Source organism: Balaenoptera borealis, assembly GCF_965194805.1.
Source record: "Balaenoptera borealis genome assembly, chromosome: 18".
NCBI lineage: Eukaryota > Metazoa > Chordata > Mammalia > Artiodactyla > Balaenopteridae > Balaenoptera > Balaenoptera borealis.
The window spans coordinates 12,868,955-12,886,758 of record NC_138877.1 but is presented as its reverse complement, the minus strand read 5'-3'; the positions used below and the strand labels follow the sequence as shown (position 1 = coordinate 12,886,758).

General features: G+C 43.0%; 1 protein-coding gene across 7 annotated transcripts in view; it reads left to right on the top strand.

Annotated features, from left to right (window-relative positions):
• Window positions 1-17,804, top strand: part of DCLK1 (doublecortin like kinase 1) — a 330,012-nt gene that overhangs the window by 267,974 nt on the left and 44,234 nt on the right. For all 7 annotated transcript variants that reach the window (XM_082365403.1, XM_082365402.1, XM_082365401.1 and 4 more), the window contains 4 exons: window positions 2,252-2,360; window positions 9,270-9,327; window positions 9,833-9,952; window positions 13,378-13,524. In XM_082365403.1, the coding sequence (XP_082221529.1) occupies window positions 2,252-2,360; window positions 9,270-9,327; window positions 9,833-9,952; window positions 13,378-13,524 (434 nt within the window). The remainder of the gene's footprint in view (window positions 1-2,251; window positions 2,361-9,269; window positions 9,328-9,832; window positions 9,953-13,377; window positions 13,525-17,804) is intronic.

Here is a 17,804-nt window from a genome sequence, read left to right as displayed (position 1 = left end):
TTACAAAAAGAATGAATTGATGGCAGTTGCAAAAATACCCTTTGGACCTTAAGTGAATTCACTTTAGAAAGTGGTGAGATGACGTGGATTCCAGAATAGACTTTTTTGCTAACTCCTGGATTGTTTTAGATAAGCCTCTTCTGCTCTCCACATCTCAGTTTTTCTTCTATGAAATGGAGATTGTAATATATGCCTGTTTCCTCCCTGGGGGTTATTATCAGGCTCAAATCAATTACGAGAAATTATTTAGAAACTAAAGTATAAAACTGATATGATCAAGCCACTGTTACAGAATCAGCACCCCTTATTTGTTTTAAATAATATGATTTAATTTTCCAATAAAGTACCATTTGGGGGAAACACTTTTATTATGTTATGTGAGATACCTGACTTACCCAAGGATTATTTCCTGACTACCATGCAATATCAGACTTTTTTGGTATTTCCAGAAGTATGACATTCAGCCATCCAGAAGGCTCTTTTGTTCCAATGTGTTTTATTTACTTAATGAAATGAAATGGTCCTTGATGGAGCCTTTTTGGCTAAGTCTTCTTAGCCAAAAGCCTAAAAGATACATTTTTATCAATAGTCAGGAAAAAAAATCCCAAGCCATGTGCTCCAGATGGGTGCCCAGTGGAAGGAAGGATGGAAGTACCTCCCTACATTTCCCATCTGAAGCCAGGGTTGCCTCTGACAGCTAAGGATGGTTACTTTTACTATCTGCGTAGTAAAGAGCCTTAAGACCGCGTCATCCGAGAGATATTTTGTAAATTCGAGTGTTTTGCAGTGGATTTGAAACTTCTCCAACCATTTTCTGTAATAACCATGGGCTAGACAAAAATCCCCAGGCTGAATCCTTCAAACGGAGGCAAAATTGTGGCTTCTTTGGGGTGAGATGGAGGGGGTCGGGGGGAGTGGAGGTAAGTCTCCTCAGCTCTCGCTTTATTCCAGAGACCACTGAGATCGCTTCTAGTGGGTTAAACGTAAAATGTCACCTGTAAAGAGGTGAAGAGGTTGCACAAATGCCGAGGACAAAAGTAGCAGCAGCAAATGTCCTACATTTGTACACGCTTTCCAGAAATTTCCTCCACTCTAGAATCCAGAGTGGTGCAGATTGGAAATGATCACAAAACCAGAATAAGTAAGGGTCCTAAAGCAGACGTCTGCTGATTGTGAGTTTCCATTTCCCATTCCCCAACCCTGCAGACTAAACTCAATGAGAACACGGAAATCACCAAGAAAGCCCATTTGCCACCTACGGTTTTAATTTTATTTTGAGAAGAAATGTTTAGTCTCAGTTTATGATTAAAGGTCAGAAAAGGAGCACATTTAGAAAGCACACTAGGCTTCCATCACATTTTGTATTCAGGTTGCCTGAGGGAAAGCCAGGATTTATAACTTTAAAGCATGTAAATTTTAGAGCCCAGCTATAAAAGGCTTTTTATACCCCTAAGATGTTAAAGGTTATCCACTATATTTATGTGACCTAAGTGTGGCTTATTTAGTTTTATGGCCTTAGATATTTAAAGCATTATTAGGCATTTGTAAAATATTTCAAAATGCATTTGAAGGGGGAAAATGCGTTGTGTTAGTGGCACTAACATAATTGAAACTACAAAACTGTTCTGTTCACAGACATAATAGATATTGCAGTTTTAACTCAACATCTGCTGCTCAGGTTGCTGGTGAGAAATTTGTCTAAAATCTGCTCATTGATACTGGGGAGGGGTGGCAATCAGTGCTTTAGTTCATAAGGAATTTTACGGAGATCTCTATTTCAGGATGTAGTAAAGCAGAGTGTCCAGACAGCAGGCATTTTTCATGCTTGTACAATGTCAAGCGGCCCAGAGTCCCTTACGAACTGCATTTTCCTCCCTACCTAAGAATGTCATTTCTCTGGACACCATGGGTATACAGTAAACACTATTGATCAAATTGGCATGAAATGAAAAGTGAAACTTCCTCCTCAGAATCCCCACTGCAGCAGAAAGCATAAGTTGCTCTTACCTAGGTGGCAGTGGACCCCATACATTTTACGTTTCCTTTTAGTTTATCATTCGTCTTAGTAATAACGGTTGATGATGCAATGTCGGCAAGGAGGTGGGAGTCGGGGACCGCCCTCCCTATACAGAAAATGACATATTGACGCTGAATCAGTTCCAGTCTATTAGATGATACTTCTAAACGTCTCTTTTGTGCAACATCTGTGTTCCCTTTTCTACCAGTAAAAACATACTAATGATTCTTTCAGAAGTGCTGGAGGAAGGCTTCCAGATTCCAGCCACAATAACAGAACGATATAAAGTCGGAAGGACAATAGGAGATGGAAATTTTGCTGTTGTCAAGGAATGTGTAGAAAGGTGAGAAGGATATCATTTGCATTGAGCTTTAAAGGAAGCACTTGGCATTATGTTTTCCAAGACAGTGTCTTTATTTGCGGTCTGTGGCACATATGGAATAGGTTAATGTCTCAACTCCAGATGTAAAAAATATTTAAAAGAAAGAAAAGCCCATCTAACAACAGATTTGAAAAATGTAGTGATTCCTGGGGACAATCTATAAATTAAGGACTTTGATTTTTCTTTTTAATGTAGTCAGCAAAACTTTGCCAGAGGTTTCAGGTAAGTCCTTTTATTTTGTTAAAGAAACAAACAAACAAACAGAAAGAACTATTGAATAGTTTTTCCGGCACTTTTTTGAGATGTTTTGTAAAGGTCAGAACATTCTTATACGGGGTGTATATCTCTAACATATAACTTTCATAAAATTAAATACAGTAACTTCAAAAAACTTCAAAATGTATCTGTTCTGATCCTGACAAATACAGCATTTAATACATTAAAATGTTTTGAAATGAATGATCTGGGCACTCTTGTGGGCCAAAGGGAAGGACTTAGAGTGAAACGTTTATCCCTGGGACCTTGATACCTAATCAAGGACAGTAGCCGGGGCTACTAGTTGGAGAAGTGACAAGTAAGAGTCATAGCCCAGATCAAGACCGCCTCAAACCCTAAGCCCAGCGTGAGGTTTGGAGTTCGTTTCTTAAGGGGGACCCGGTCAGCCAGCAGCTTCCTCTCCGGGCTGCTGAGTAGAGTACTGGGAAGCGGGGGGCACCCACCTGCTTCCTTCAGGGAGTGTGTCCGCTGGCTTCCTGGGGGCTGGTCTGGGGTGAGCACCTTCCCCATTGCTCTTCTCTGCTCCCCTTCCCGCTACTCCCTGGGAGAGGGCCCTGTGCGCTGCCCGAGTTCTCAACACTGTATGGAAAGAATGCTCTAAGCTCCACCTCCACTCAGAGAGGACGTCTCAGACGAGAGGCTCTGTCTGCAAGACCCAGAACTTATTTTTCCTCCAAGTCCTTTGACTTAGAAATGAAGATCTATGCCACATTAGAGCTGGACGCCTGCCCAGGGCCTCAGACACCGTGAGGGTGCTGAGTTCGGCCAGTGTCCACTGATTTGCTTCCCTTCACCCTTTGCCCGACTAAGGTAGTGGAGCCCTCCTTAGGCCCCTCTGGAGCAGTGGGTCTCAGACTTTGCCCCGCTCAACATACCAGCTGGGCCCAGCCATTGCTGAGGATGGTGACAGCAACCCCCTAGAGCAGCTGCTCTGTATCGGGGACGGGCATGAGCGACAGGCAGCTTGAAAAATCCCTTTGCTGACCCTGCTCGCCCCGCTTTTCTCCTCTCCCCCTCATTCCCCCACTCCCGCCATGAAGCTTGACCATTTGCTGCATGACTGTGAAATATGGAAATTTTCCCATTACTTTCCTGGGCCTCACACCTCCTCAAACAGGAGCAGCCACTGTTTACTGAGCATAAACTATATACAAGGCCCTTAACGTACGATACTTCATTTAATTATCATAATAATCCCATAGTTATGGGATTATTATATATAATCCCAAACTGTTTCCATCTTATATAAAGAACGCCCGGAGAAGCTAGATGCCCAAGTAAGTAAGTACTCAGCTAGTAAGTACTTAGCAAGGCATGGATTCAAGTTCAGCTCCAAAACCCACGCCTTTGGACCACTCTGCACCAGTGCCTCCTGCCTCGGACCAGGGGTCTCTGTAAGAAAGTGGCTTCACTGAGTCGAAGTCACACACAACACATTTGTCCCTGTACGAAGAAGACAGAAGTTAAATCGGGAAAGCCACCCCCAAAGTAATGGGTGGAAGTGTGTGTGCGTTTATATAATTTTATATTTCATTTATACTTTTACTGATAGTAAACCCAACCCTTTTCAACTTGATTTCCTCTGCAGCAGAAAACCCCGTGTCTAGCAGATCCCCGTGCCCTTCCCCCGCAGGCGCCTGCTTCCTTGCCAGGGTGCGTCATCTGTTGAGGCTGGCGTGGTGGCCATGTGCCCGTCCTCGGATCATGATAGCATCTCAGTCCCACAGCCCTGGTCTTCCCATGATAGAAATTTATCATTTCTCCATCCTGAATTAATTTCTTTCTTTCTGGTTTGGATTGTGTTCGTTTTGCATGAGTTCACATCTTGGGTCTCATACGAATCGTCAGAGTCTCAACACCAGATTGCTCCCCAAAAGTGTTAGTATTCCACTCCCGCTGAACAAGGACATATGGCATCTGCCCTCTCTCCCCAGAGGTATCACGAAACAATCTTTTAATATATTCCAGAGGTCCAGGAAAATAAAAGGGAACTAAGAATGTTTTGAATGGCACACATTGCTTGCGGGGGTACATTCTGTCATATTTTAAAGGAGGAATATGTATTAAAAAGACCAAGTACGCCTCTCCTCTGTTAATAATACGCTGTCACAGGGAAGGTTTTCCTGCAATAATGGATGCAGTAACATTGCTGCAGAGGCCGTCCCTCCCCTGGTCCCATGCCAGCGCATCCCGCCGTAGGGGATGCCAGGTCTGTTTCGATTTCTGCCTATCTCCCCATAGCAGTCTCCAGTGGCCTCAGGAGCCCTGAGGACATGCTAAAGGATGTTGGTGGACTTTTGAAGCTGTTTTGTGGAGCCTTTCGAAGCCCCAAAGAAAACTCAAGAAGCTGAAAAGCACTAAGAAGAGGTCCGAGCACGGGTAGAGGGCTCACAATGAGATGCCCTTCGTCCCTGGCTTCCTGGCTCTGTGTGGACTAATTACCGTTCAAGCCATGGGTACCAGTGATGCGGTCACGAGCAGGGACAGTGTCTCAGGTGGCTCCTGGCCCTCCTCCCCACCTGCACTGCTTGCATGTTTTGGCACCATAGGCGTCAGAACTGGATTAAAATTCTAGCTGCTCGTGATTCCCTCTTTCTGTCCTCCACCTGTGAACCCAAAGAACTACACAACGAAAACGCTGGCAATGAAGGTAGGCAGGCCCAAACCCACCCGAACGAGCTGAGACTTTAGTGTCAGCAACATGGGTTGCATCCACCTAGAAAATCTTCAGAATTTTCAAGAACCGGGTACCTATAGTTGGAAAGCACTTCCTTCTGAAGTGGGATTTGGAGGATGCATCAGCATGAAGAACTTTAAGTACCTCTCAGCTACCTGACAGCGTTCTTTCCTCTTTCCTTCCTAAAGATGCTCTGGCACCTGATAGCCATAGGGCCCAAGTTCAAATTCAAAATATAACTCTACTCTGAAGATGTTTGACAGGACACTCTGGGATGCCTCCGTTTTCTGCTTTACAGAGGAGGCTGAGATTTAGCTTTATTATGATCACTTGGTAAACAAAGGGTGCTGTTTACCAACCCCTCTTTCCTGGGGGAGGGGGTCTTTCTGTCACTGTCCTAACTGCCACCAGCCTCTGGAGTTTTCACAACTCCACCAACATGTTTGGAGCCCCTGCTAGTTCAGGCCTATGCTGGGCCATTTCCAGGGCTACAAAGAGAGTCAAGACGGGGCCCCTTTGCTTGAGAACCTGCCGCATAAGCAAAGGATTGCCTTGAAATTCAGTAAATGCTATGTCAGAGGAATGCCTGGAAAGCCACACTTCCTCTTCCACATGGTCTTTATAAAAATCTTCAAAACAGAGCAAACCACCAAAAGCACATTGGTCCAGAGCACCCTTTTCGTAAACATTCTGCTGCCCTCCAGGGCCGAGGGAAAGGGTGAGAAGACTGCCCCAGGGCTGAGAATCATTAAGTTAAACAAGATGGCTTTCTCCAAACCATTTTTAGTACAAATCTGAAAAAGATTTAGTTCAAGTTTGTAAAATTCAGACATTCCTCCCTAGTAGTTCGAGCTCTAGCCTTGGGTCAAACTTAATACGAAAGTGACCTTACAAATTGAGTTCCTGTAGACAAGGAGGAAAACAAAGCTTGTTCTGCTGTTGCCGCTTTGACTGTGGCATTTGAGGTTTCCGTAATTTCATAAAAGGTCAAGAATATAATTTCAGGAGCATACAAGCAAATGGCCTGATGTTCCACAGCAATCCAGGTGTCTTCTCTCCTTCTCGACACACGGAACTGTAGACTCCTTGAGGTCAAAGACCAGGTCTCCATCACCTCTGTAGCCACCAAAGAACCACGCTCGTTACTGCGTGCTGAATGATTACCTGGGGGCAGTGGTCCTCAGAGTTTAGGGTATGCAGGAAGGCAGATATTTTATTTGAGGTTTTATGTCTTGCCAAATGTTTTCATTTACCAACTTAAGGCAAGCAATGAAGTTTTTATTCTTATGGTGTACATTTAGTCCTAGCACCTGTTTTTAGTCTCATTTTCCAGATTCAGCTACTTTCCTATAAACATGCACTTCTAGTAATTAAGGATTTTATTGTGACTTCATAGTTCTGTCCTCAAGGAATCCAGAAAGAAACCTTTCAGTATTAATTTTGGTGGTCCTCCACAGGGTTCACTGTCTGATAGAAAATATGGGTAAATCTAATTGAGTGTTTAATCCTATTTTGTAAGGTTTTGGGTAGTCAACCCACAAGGTCCTTTTTCCTAGTAAGCTCTAGGGCCACTGCAGCCCAGGTTTGCTTGCATTTTCCCCTCAGCTGTAGGCTTAGCATCTAACCTGATTGTTTGGTGTCCTAGAAGCCAATACACCCTCTTGTTCCCTGGGAATTCTGTTCCTTGTCTATCCGGCTGTAGAGGAGGATTTTCAGCCTTCCTGGGTGCCACACCAGCTCTTTGCTTTGAGTGTAGCAAAGCTGAAGTGTTACTCATTCTAGGGAAACAGAGGATCAATTGGTAACCATGGGGAGGACAAAGCCAAGAAATTCTTCTATCTTCTGACCAGCACCATCCCATCCATCCCCTTTGCGGAGGCACTGAATCCAAGTGTCGGCTCCATTCTAGCTCTCTGTCCCTGCCTGGGACTGCTGGCTTTTATCAAAGCTGTCAGACCAAGAGTCCAGATTCCCTGCCATCAAGTGAAACATCTTAAACTAGATAGGAAATTGCTCATGTATTCCAGTCTTAGATTTGCTTTGTCATAATTTTTATTGATTCATGAAAAGCGGAATCCAGAAACACTTCAGCTTTTAGTTTTCCTCTTGATTAAATATGTTCAAATTTGCAAACAAACTCTTCAGAAGCCTCCTAAGAAGAGTTACTGAAAGGGACCCTGTGCTCCTTCTGTGATGCGAGGATTCCCCTCGTAGATGCGTAATTTCACGTTCTCATTTATCTGTTTGCGCGTACATTTTAAATTTCTAATGGGAAGTATTTTGTTGGCCCTCTAACTGAAGTGCTTTTTCTCCACCCCCATCCCATAGTACATACACACACAGCCTTGCTGAAGGTCTGGCGTTTATGTGGGGTTATCTAGCACCCCAAGCCCTGACTCAGCCTTCCTCCATCATGTTCTCTGCCCACACGGGGGCCTGAAGAATCAACAGAGGCATACTTGGGGCTCTCAGTCCATTTCTTCGCGAGGCTGAGGCAATTCGGGTTCCTCTGGGTACCCCGCACCCGGGCAGGGGAACCACCCTGAGGCAGAGGGGTTTACCTCCTCGCATCCGAACCACAGCGCTCTCTAGTGGAGAAAATCAGCTTCACAATGATTGTTTCAATCTAGTTTCATTCATCAGATACAATTGTAACAACTTGGTCAATGTTTATTGTTTTCCCCACAGGCTAGTACCCTGAAGGTCCTGGAGGTATAGTGGAAGAAGTATTTTTAGAAGTAAATGACATGAATGGTTTCTAAGATGCCCTTGAAACACAGTGTTAATATCTGGCCTCATGATTTGTTTGGAGGCTCTCACTCTCTTGCTCTTGCCATAATGTACAACTAGGAAATTCTCCATACTGAAAATTTTAAAACCCTATTTTAAAATTTTGTTCTTGATCACCTTCACTCCCATTGTATTCATTTGGACCCCTAAAATTGGCCTTTATCTGTAGGTGAAAAGCTAGACTCTCTTGGTTTCCCCAGCAGATATGAAATGGCAGTGCTTGTGAAGTAGTGGCTTCTGATGATTATTAAGTAGGCGTTGTGTCCTTTGACGGTAGACCTGTCGTGGTTGGCACTACAGTGTCTTGGAAATGGAAACACAAATGAGGAAGCTGTCAAATTCTGCAGTGTGACTCAGCCCTCCTTCCCACACCCACCACGGAGGAGGGGCAATGTTGGCTGGGCTGCGTGCGAAGCAGAGACCCCAAGAGCTCAAAGTTGTGACCTTAGTGCTGCCGTGAGGCTTTGGCAAAGCGAGTTTATTTTCATTGTCACCTCCATTTCACTTCTATCAAATGAGACAGCGATGAAAGGCCCAGGAGGTCACGGGATGCTCAGTTAATGGCTGTATCCCTTTCTATGCTCCTTGAGCACCTCATCCGCTAGTTCTCCAGCGGAACACACAGGGGTGCAGACAGCCCAAGTCTAAAGAGTGTGAACTGCTTCTTGAGAGTTGTCAGGGTGGCCGTGAGAGCCATTCAGAAAACTGTCACAGCTACACTTCACTTCGTGGAGAGAGAACTTCAAGAGAGACTGGGAAGACGACGGGCAGAAACTCACGTCTGCTCCGTATCCTGACCACACCGCTTCAGAGAGAGGGTCAGAGCACAGCCACCTTGCAGGGGGAGTTGCGCATGGGAATGGCAATAGCAGTAGTTTTATTACAAGTATGACAGTGTTAGCAGCTTGTGAATGTTTCTATGCTGGCACGTTCGTTGTCCTTCCACCTGGTCAGCCCCTTAAAGTTCACTTATTTCTTTTAAAAAAGGAAAAGAATTTTTTACAAAATAGTTACACCGCAATGCAAGATCAATGTGGTAAGAAATGAATCCTTAACAGGATGATCCAACAGATCTGAAATTAAGTTGTTTTTATTTTATTTTTTTTAAAAAAACTTTCTCTTTGCAGGTCGACTGCTAGGGAGTATGCTCTGAAAATTATCAAGAAAAGCAAGTGTCGAGGCAAAGTATGTATATGGTTTATTCTTATGAAAATACAGTGTTTTGGAGGCAGAAAGAAACACAAAGATGAGCTCCCGAATAAACATAAATTTACGCTTAGGAGTTGTGTTTCGGTGGAACAGAATGTTATATACGTGTTAGGATATAACTTTATTCTATAAATATTCCTGGAATAAAAGTTAGTGGGAATGATTGGATGTTATTTCTGTTCCTTCTCTGTGTTTGCCTGTTTGCTTACTTCTTCTATTACTTTTGTGACCGAAGTTTCATTTCATCCTTCTATATGCAGTTATACTTAACATGGTAGGTTCTGAAATTACAAACATCTTCTAAGGACCTTCAACATCTCTTGGCAATTCTAGGCTATGTGAATATTAGAATTTAAGATAGACTCCTTATATTTTACCCAAAATGCATCTCCCTTGATCTTCAAATAGTATAGTTCATTCGAGTGAGCTCCTCATGTATTTTGATGTGTATCTTGATTAAGGTAACTTTTGCCTTGAACAGGAGCACATGATCCAGAACGAGGTGTCTATTTTAAGAAGAGTGAAGCATCCCAATATCGTTCTTCTGATCGAAGAGATGGATGTACCAACTGAGCTGTATCTTGTCATGGAATTAGTAAAGGTGTGTATTTTGGAAAAAGAGATAAACCTGTACAAGGCACCCCACTCTTCTGTATAACAGAACTCTCTCCTTTATTTCCTCCCACCAACATCCAGTCTCTTATTTCTGTGCATTGGCATAATGGTTAAGAGTATTAGCACTAGAATTATACTCAAAAGTTCAAGTCCCAGCCTTGACCTAAATAGCTCCCTGATCTTAGGCATACCTCTCTGTACCTCGGTTCTCTCCTATGTAAAATGAGAATAATAATCGCTAGGAATAAAAATGGCTAGGAATGTTATTGTGAGGGTAAGAGGAATGTCTTTCACCAGCTTCTGTGACACAGAAAGTATTAGATGCCAATACAGTTGTTGTTACTGTTGTAGTAGAAGTTGTTCACTTTTCCAGGAACTACACCCAGAAGTATCATTATTATAAGAACAAGCTTTAAACTTTCAGACACCACCATAATAGAAAAGTAGCACCATCTTAATAATAATGTGAATAGTCTACCACCTTTCGCTGAAGGTTACAATCTCATCCTGTCACATAAAATTAAGTTTTTATTCTACTCAATCATAGGATATGGGAATGGCCAAATGTTGACGATGGTTGAGTCTAGGTGAAAGGTAACCCCCTTGTTCCCTCTACTTCCATACTTGAAATTTTATTAATTAGAAGTTTTTAAAAATTGAATGTTTCATTTTCATGAAGTTGTAGTTTTCTCAAGCCTTTTCTATTATGTTACTCTAACTGAAGGCATAAGTAATTTCTACTTTAGTTGTAAAGTGATATAAATTAGTCACATCATTTTCTCCATCAGCGGTGTGCCAGTGAGCAGCTAGGGCTCCAGGAACCCTGTTTAGAATCGCTCACCTGAGCTGGTGGTGGGAATCAGCACCCTGGAATGTGGGGTTTCCTTTTGTAAAGATTTAAGACCAGGCAAGCATTTAATCAACTAATCTGTTACTATATAGAAGAATGTTCGTTCTAGGGCCTGTAAACTTTCATTATTCAGACTTTCTTTGCTTTACATCTGTTGGCCTTTTTTAACTTAGTGGTTATTTATGTTTATAGATGAAGCCTGTTCTTTTTCTACTTCAAGTTAAGATTTGTTTCTCTGAGGGTCAGGGCTTTTTTGTTTGTAGTAACACAGGTTACTGTCATGTTTGAGAATAAGGGAGATAAAAATGCTAACCGTTTATTCCAACAAAGAAAGGTCAGTTTCATTTATTCAGAAGATTTTCATGTTGGCACTTTATGACCAAATATAGTTTGGTAATTACCAACATTGTCCCTTAACAGCCTTTGTGAATTCTCTCTGGGTGACCAGGATAGCCTAACAAGGCCGGAGTGTGTCTGCACAGTCCAGCACTGGGACCCCTCAGTTGAGCCACTATATCGTACCCTTACATTTAGTCTGACCGAGAACCACCGTGAGGCCAGGTCTGAAAGCATCCCGAGAAGTGAAGGCCAACCCCAGGCTTGACCTGAAAGTCTCCCACGACATCCCCCCTGAGGAATTCGCTTGGCCTGTGCTTGTCAAACCCTGAGAGGCCAGCAGGATGCCCAGGAGGGCCTGAAGCTGTAGGATAAATGAGGTCTGTGCTCCAGAAAACAGTGAAGTGACAGTTCTTAAGAGTGAAATTCCATAATTACCAGGAATGGGACTTTAGACTTCTGGCTGCAGACGTAAACACGTGCACACTGCTTGTGTGTTCAGAGGAAGGGAGGCCTGTGGACGGGGTGGCCCTGGGGCCCGTTCCTGAGGGATCATTGGGAGTGAGAAAGACAAAGGGAGTAGAGGGGACACTCCGGGAAGCGGCTCTACTGAGGACGGGTGTGGAGTGAGGAGGGAGTTTGACCTGTTTGGGTAACCAGGGAAGACATACCCTACCTGGAGCATAAACGTAAGTGGTCTGGGTAGAGGCAGGAGATGAGGTTAAGCAAGTTGGAGCGAAGGTTGGGGGCAGAGCGGGGAGAGCCGTGGGAAAGGAACGCTGATTTCATGACAAGAGAAGGAAACGTCGAGTGGGAAGGTGACAGTCCGTGCACACAGTGCTTTGGGTAAAGAGCCGGGGGATGGCCCGGAAGGCTGTGTCAGAGGCAGGCCTTAACGGGAGGACTGGTAGATCTGTTGACTGATGTGCGGAGGGTGAAGAAGACATGAGACTACAGGCTGCCTGGAGCCTAGATGACCAGGGCGATGGCGGAGGCTTGGCAGGGTCACCCCATACGGCCCTACACAGGGTCCGGAGTGCTGTTCACGCGAACCACAGTGAAAACGCCACCTCCCGAAGTGGCATGGAAACAACTGCAAACCCGCACATGGCAGCCTTGCCTTTGCGAGAGACAGAATGTTGAGAGGGAAAGTGTCCATTTGGAAAAAAATGTATGTGCTTCGCTTGGGAACTGCTGCGACTGAAGGGTCAGTGGGAGACACTCCCCTCCCCCGAGCAGAGGTTATGCAGAGTCACCGAGGACCAGGTCAGGATGTGAAAATGGTCAGCCTACAAGTGCTCTATTTTGCGTTTGCTATTTAAAAAGAAAAATTAAATCTCTTAGCCCGTCAGGTAACAGATGAACACAGCCAGCCACTGGGCTCGGCTCTTTGGGACCTCGTGTTCAAGAGGGATGCACACATTGTCAGTAAATCAGACCCAACTTCGCTGAAAGCGTTTCAAATAAATGGATCTAAAATTGGAGCCTAAAATCTTTGTTTCACCAAATAACGATAAATTAGCCAGGAACAATGGAAACAAAAGTTCAGATGAATAATGGTACTAGAAAACTTGCTTTGAAATTTCTCCACCCTCCTCCCTCTCTTTCATCTTTGGAGTGACAGTTTCTGGTCCTTTTCTCTGTTCTTACAAAGAAGCACATTATTGAAAAAGAAAACTACGCCCACTCCAAGAGACGTAAATCTAGAGAACGAAGAGAACTCTGTGTGTGTGTGTGTGTGTGTGTGTGTGTGTGCGTGTCTGTGTGTGGTGTTAATTTCACAAGGCAGCAGAACATTTTGTTAAGGGTGCAGTTTGCAGTGTTACCTGTTTCTCATTTTGGGAGATTTGCGATTATGAGTTTGACCTTCTGCTGGCAGTTGGCGTGAGGCAGGTAGCACATGCCACCAGGATTCCCAGGTGTCACAAGGCCTCTGCCCTGGAGACCTGGCTCCGCTTCCCCTCCCTGGCTGGGAGTTGAAAGGCAGAGAATCCTCTCTCTCTCTTTCCTTTGAGCTCTGGAGGAAATGTCACTGGCTCTCACAGTGGGGAGAGACATCACTATAAGGTCTCCGGGCCTTTGAGAGAGAGGTGGCAGGAAAAGCCCTCGGAACCCAGAGACCCTGAACGCGTCCTTCACTCCCTTTATAGTGTGTCAGGCGCCCCTCCAGGCAGCCCCATCGGACCAGCTGTTAATGTGCTTCTCCTCCTGCTGCCCTCTCTCAGGGAGGAGACCTCTTCGATGCCATCACTTCCACTAACAAGTACACGGAGCGAGACGCCAGTGGGATGCTGTACAACCTGGCCAGCGCCATCAAATACCTGCACAGCGCCAACATTGTCCACCGTGACATCAAGCCAGAGAATCTGCTGGTAAGAGGGATTCCAACTCCAGGACGTCTTGAGTTCCAAGCACTCATGAGTGAATATGAACATTTCTCTCTTTTTTTCTTTTCCATTTTCTTAAAAAAAAAAAATGACCGTAAAGGCTGGTTTCCAGCTGGCCTTCAGTAACTAGCTGGAAACTAGTCTGTTAAGTTGATCTGTCAGGGTTAGTGTACCGTTAGGAGCACGTAATTTATTAGCAAATAAAAACCCGAGGCAGGGGTACAGGAATGGAGCTCAAGAAGTCTAGGGCTGTGGTTGAGACCATGGGCCAGGCCAGGACAGTCATGAGGAGCATGTACACTTACATTATTTATCAACAGCACTTTTGTGTTAGAAAGCTTCTACTTGGGGGAAAAAAAAAAATGGAAGCCTTTTTAGACTTTGTCTTAGTCTCCCAATTTACATCCTAATAATCTGATCTAAGAGCTAAGAGAATAAATCATTGTGAGTTTTCAAGACACCAGCCCCTCAGCATAAAAATAACCATGATGAAGACGGATTTAAAGATCAGAGACATTTTGTCCTCCCTTTAGGCCTGTTTGGTTTGCTTTTCGTGAACTTCGTATCTCTGGGGAAACATTGAGAGTTCTCCACGCAAGCAAAGGAGGATGTTCTCCTAATCCCATTGTTAAGGGGACAGTATTGAAAGAATTCAGGAGACAGGGGCTGGGCATTGGGGAGCTATAACTAGTGAATGTGGGAGTATCATAAATTTTGTTGGCTATTCAGGGTGGAATTTTAATGAAATATATTCAGTTTCTCACCCCCCACCCGAGATGCTAGTTCTCCTTTTACTTTCATTATCCAACCCCAAGAGTCATGTATTATATGACTGTTAGTTTGACCATCTCTTCAGAAATCTGGGAAATGAGGATTCTCTTTCTAAAGCAGTGTTTCCCCAACGGTGGTCCAAAGACCCCCTGCATCAGAATTACTCCCAGACGCCTGTTAAAAATGTCAGTTTCTGAGCTTCCCTGCAGCCCCACCAAATCAGAATCTGCTGACTGGTGACGGGGTGCAGATCTGCATTACAACCAGCTCCCCGCGTGATCTGAATGAACACTCAAGTTTAACAGCAGATGAACAACCCAACTCCCACTACCAATAAAGGCTGTGAAGATCTGCTGTCCTGGAGAACCACCTCTGTGCTCACCCCATGCTAAAGACTTTACACTCGGTATTTCATTTCATGCTCACAACAGCCTTATGGGGTAAGGTCTATTACTGTCCCATTTCACAGGTGAGGAAACGGGGTGCCTAGAAGTTGAAAGACCCACTCAAGGTAATCACAGCTCTTAAGTGGAAGGGCCAAGGTCACAACCTATGTCCTATTCCAAAGCCCAAACTTTTAACCACTAGACTACATAAAGCCGTGAATTAGGGAGAGAGGTCTACTGTGTGCTTGCTCTGTGCCAGGGATCAGAGAGACATATGCCTTCACGGAGGGGCATTCAGGTAGGAAAAACAGGCATTCAAGAAATAAATACACAAGCAATTAGTTAACTGCAATTAAGTTAGTAATCTTGTAGCTACTGGCTAATGAAGGCGGTTGAGGTCAAATGATGGAGTTCTGACTTAATTGCCCCTCAAATTCCACATCTCCACAGTAGCCTAAACATTCTCTTCTGCATAGTGCCTTGTCTGCACTCATTCTTCCCTGTGTCCTGACTTACGTAGGATTGTCTCATGGGAACGGACTTACAACTGAGCCTTTGTTTAAAAACTTCTCTAAGCTCCGAAAATTCAGGGATTGAAAATTAAAGTTTCATTTTCCTTTCCGCTTTTGCAGTTCAGTTTTGTGTACCCGTTGTTCAACCTGCTTTTCACCAGAGCACTGTTTCTATAAATGCCATAAATGGTTACATAGCAGTGTGCTTTTACTAAAATGAAAATTTGCAGGATACTTTTTAAGTACTGTGCTCATTTGAACATATTTTACTTTAAATTACCCAAAAAGAAAAAAAGTTCTCTCCCTTTTCTAATTTAAGAATGTGAAAAATGTATATATGCACATATATATATTTATATGTGTACACATATATATAGACAAACACAAACACACACACCATTGCAGTCATTCATAACGCAGGTTTAAAAAATATATATGAAAAAGTAAAGTAATTCTGCTTCTCCAGTATAGTAATTTCTTTCTATAGGAGAGTGGTAAGGATTGGTGAGGTTTGCAGGGATAAATCTACTATAGGATAAAATAGGTAGAAGAATAGAATAATTTTAACAAAATTAGAATGACATCACTAACTGCACTTGAGACTTCTATTAACGTCATATTCTGTTGACCTTTATGTGGAAATAAGAGAGAATTGTCATGGGAAGCACAAAATCACATACTCAGGATTTATAGTCAGATGGGCAAAAGTTCACAACCAAGGGCTTCACTCTTCCACTGTCTAGTCTTCTGACCTTGAACAAGATACTTAACTTCTTTGAGCCTCCTTTAAGGGGACTGTATGAAGATAAAGTGATACCATGGGACTATTAGTTCCCTTCTTTTTTATTCCCCTTTTATTTGTAATAAAAATTAAATTACCCCTAAAAATAAAACTGTTTAACAGTACAATGTTACGTTATAACAATCATTTTTCATCTTTTTTGACACTGCTTTTAAAATGTTACTATCTTCCCAGGCATGGATTTGCCATCTCGTGGCAGAATGTAGAGCTAGAGACTATTTTTGGGAAAATGCTATAATAAATTTAATGCAGAGAGTTTCAATCCATTTTCTAACTACAGGGAAACTGAAAGAAATAAAAAAGGCCTCACTGCACACTTTGCATTACTGTTTTATTAAGAGACCTCAAAAAACCCCTAAATTGTTACACTGCTGATAAATTTTTGCTAATTAAGTGTTTAATGTTTGTTATAAGTAGCAAAGAGTTATTTATAAATGTAGACATTTCAGCTATAGATTTCATTTTATATAGCATCATTGCATATGCAGAACTTTTAGAATTTTTTATTTTTAAGTCTTATAGAACAATATACAAATATCGTAGCTTGGCCTTAAGGATCTATATTAATCATATGGATGATTTATTCAAGTCTTAAGTATTTGATCAAGTCAAAGCATTTTAATGAGAAAGTTTGACTTACAGTGATGTTTCCAGCTACATTTTAGGCAAAAACTGGGAACTGACCCAATAGGAATAGCTCTTATAATGGTATTATTGCATTGTTACTAAGGGTTTTTTTTTAAAAAAATAAGTTAATCATGCCAGTGATTTTACGTGATTCTTTCTGCTTTAATCGTCAGGCCTGGTGCTTAGTGATCGTATGGATGAGTGACAGGTGAATGAGAGGGTGGATTAGATAAGAGAGTGAGTGAATGGTGATACTTCACATAATAGAGGACAGACCCACCGTGACAAGCCCTAGTCATTTCTCAATTCATCTATTATGTTGAGGACTTACATTGGCCACAGACTAAAACTCTCTGAGTAGGGGGAGAGATTACAGTGCTTCCCCAGCTGCACTTATGCATGGAACCATTTTGTGTGTGTGTGTGTGTGTGGGTGAGAGTGCCATGATAGTTTATGACAAAAGGGAACCTTTTGCTTTAAAAAAAACAAACAAACCCATAAATGGTCTGAGATCAACTGCTTTCAGTTTACATGAGTCACCACTAGATGGCAAGCTTGTACCCTCGGCAGCAAAAATCATCAGTGGCAGCCTGTTTTTTGCAGGGAGTTGGGAGGGTCTTTTTTAAAATGTATATGCAGATGCCTCCTTCTTAGGAAAATTAAAGTCTTTATGGCAAAAAATAACTTACATCACTAGTTTTTATTAGATTCCAGAAATAAACACAGTAATTTTCTTGAGATATAAAAATTTCTGTTCAAAAAGCTTTTTGCTTCCAAAATCCTTAATACTGTCTGGGAGAAAGCAGTTTCTCAGGGTTACTGCTTCTCTTGGTCAGAAATTTTCTTTTAGCAACTCTCTGTCGAGGTGTTCGTGCCTGTTCCTCGCTGCCCATCAAAATGGCATGTGCAGCTAATGACCCTCATTTTCATGAAATGGGTTGAATCTAGTAATAAATTATCTTGTTTTCCCCCAAGTGATGACCATAGGTTGGCTCCGGCTCTTCTTAGTTTCCACTTCAAGCCAACACTGAGCTCACCAGATCATGGATTTCCTTCTGTCTTAATCCCATGACCCTTAATCCCCAAATAAACCCATTTTGTGATAGGATCACTAACTACACTGGTAGATAAGGACAGTGCCACAGATGGAGTGCTAGAGGTTGTAAA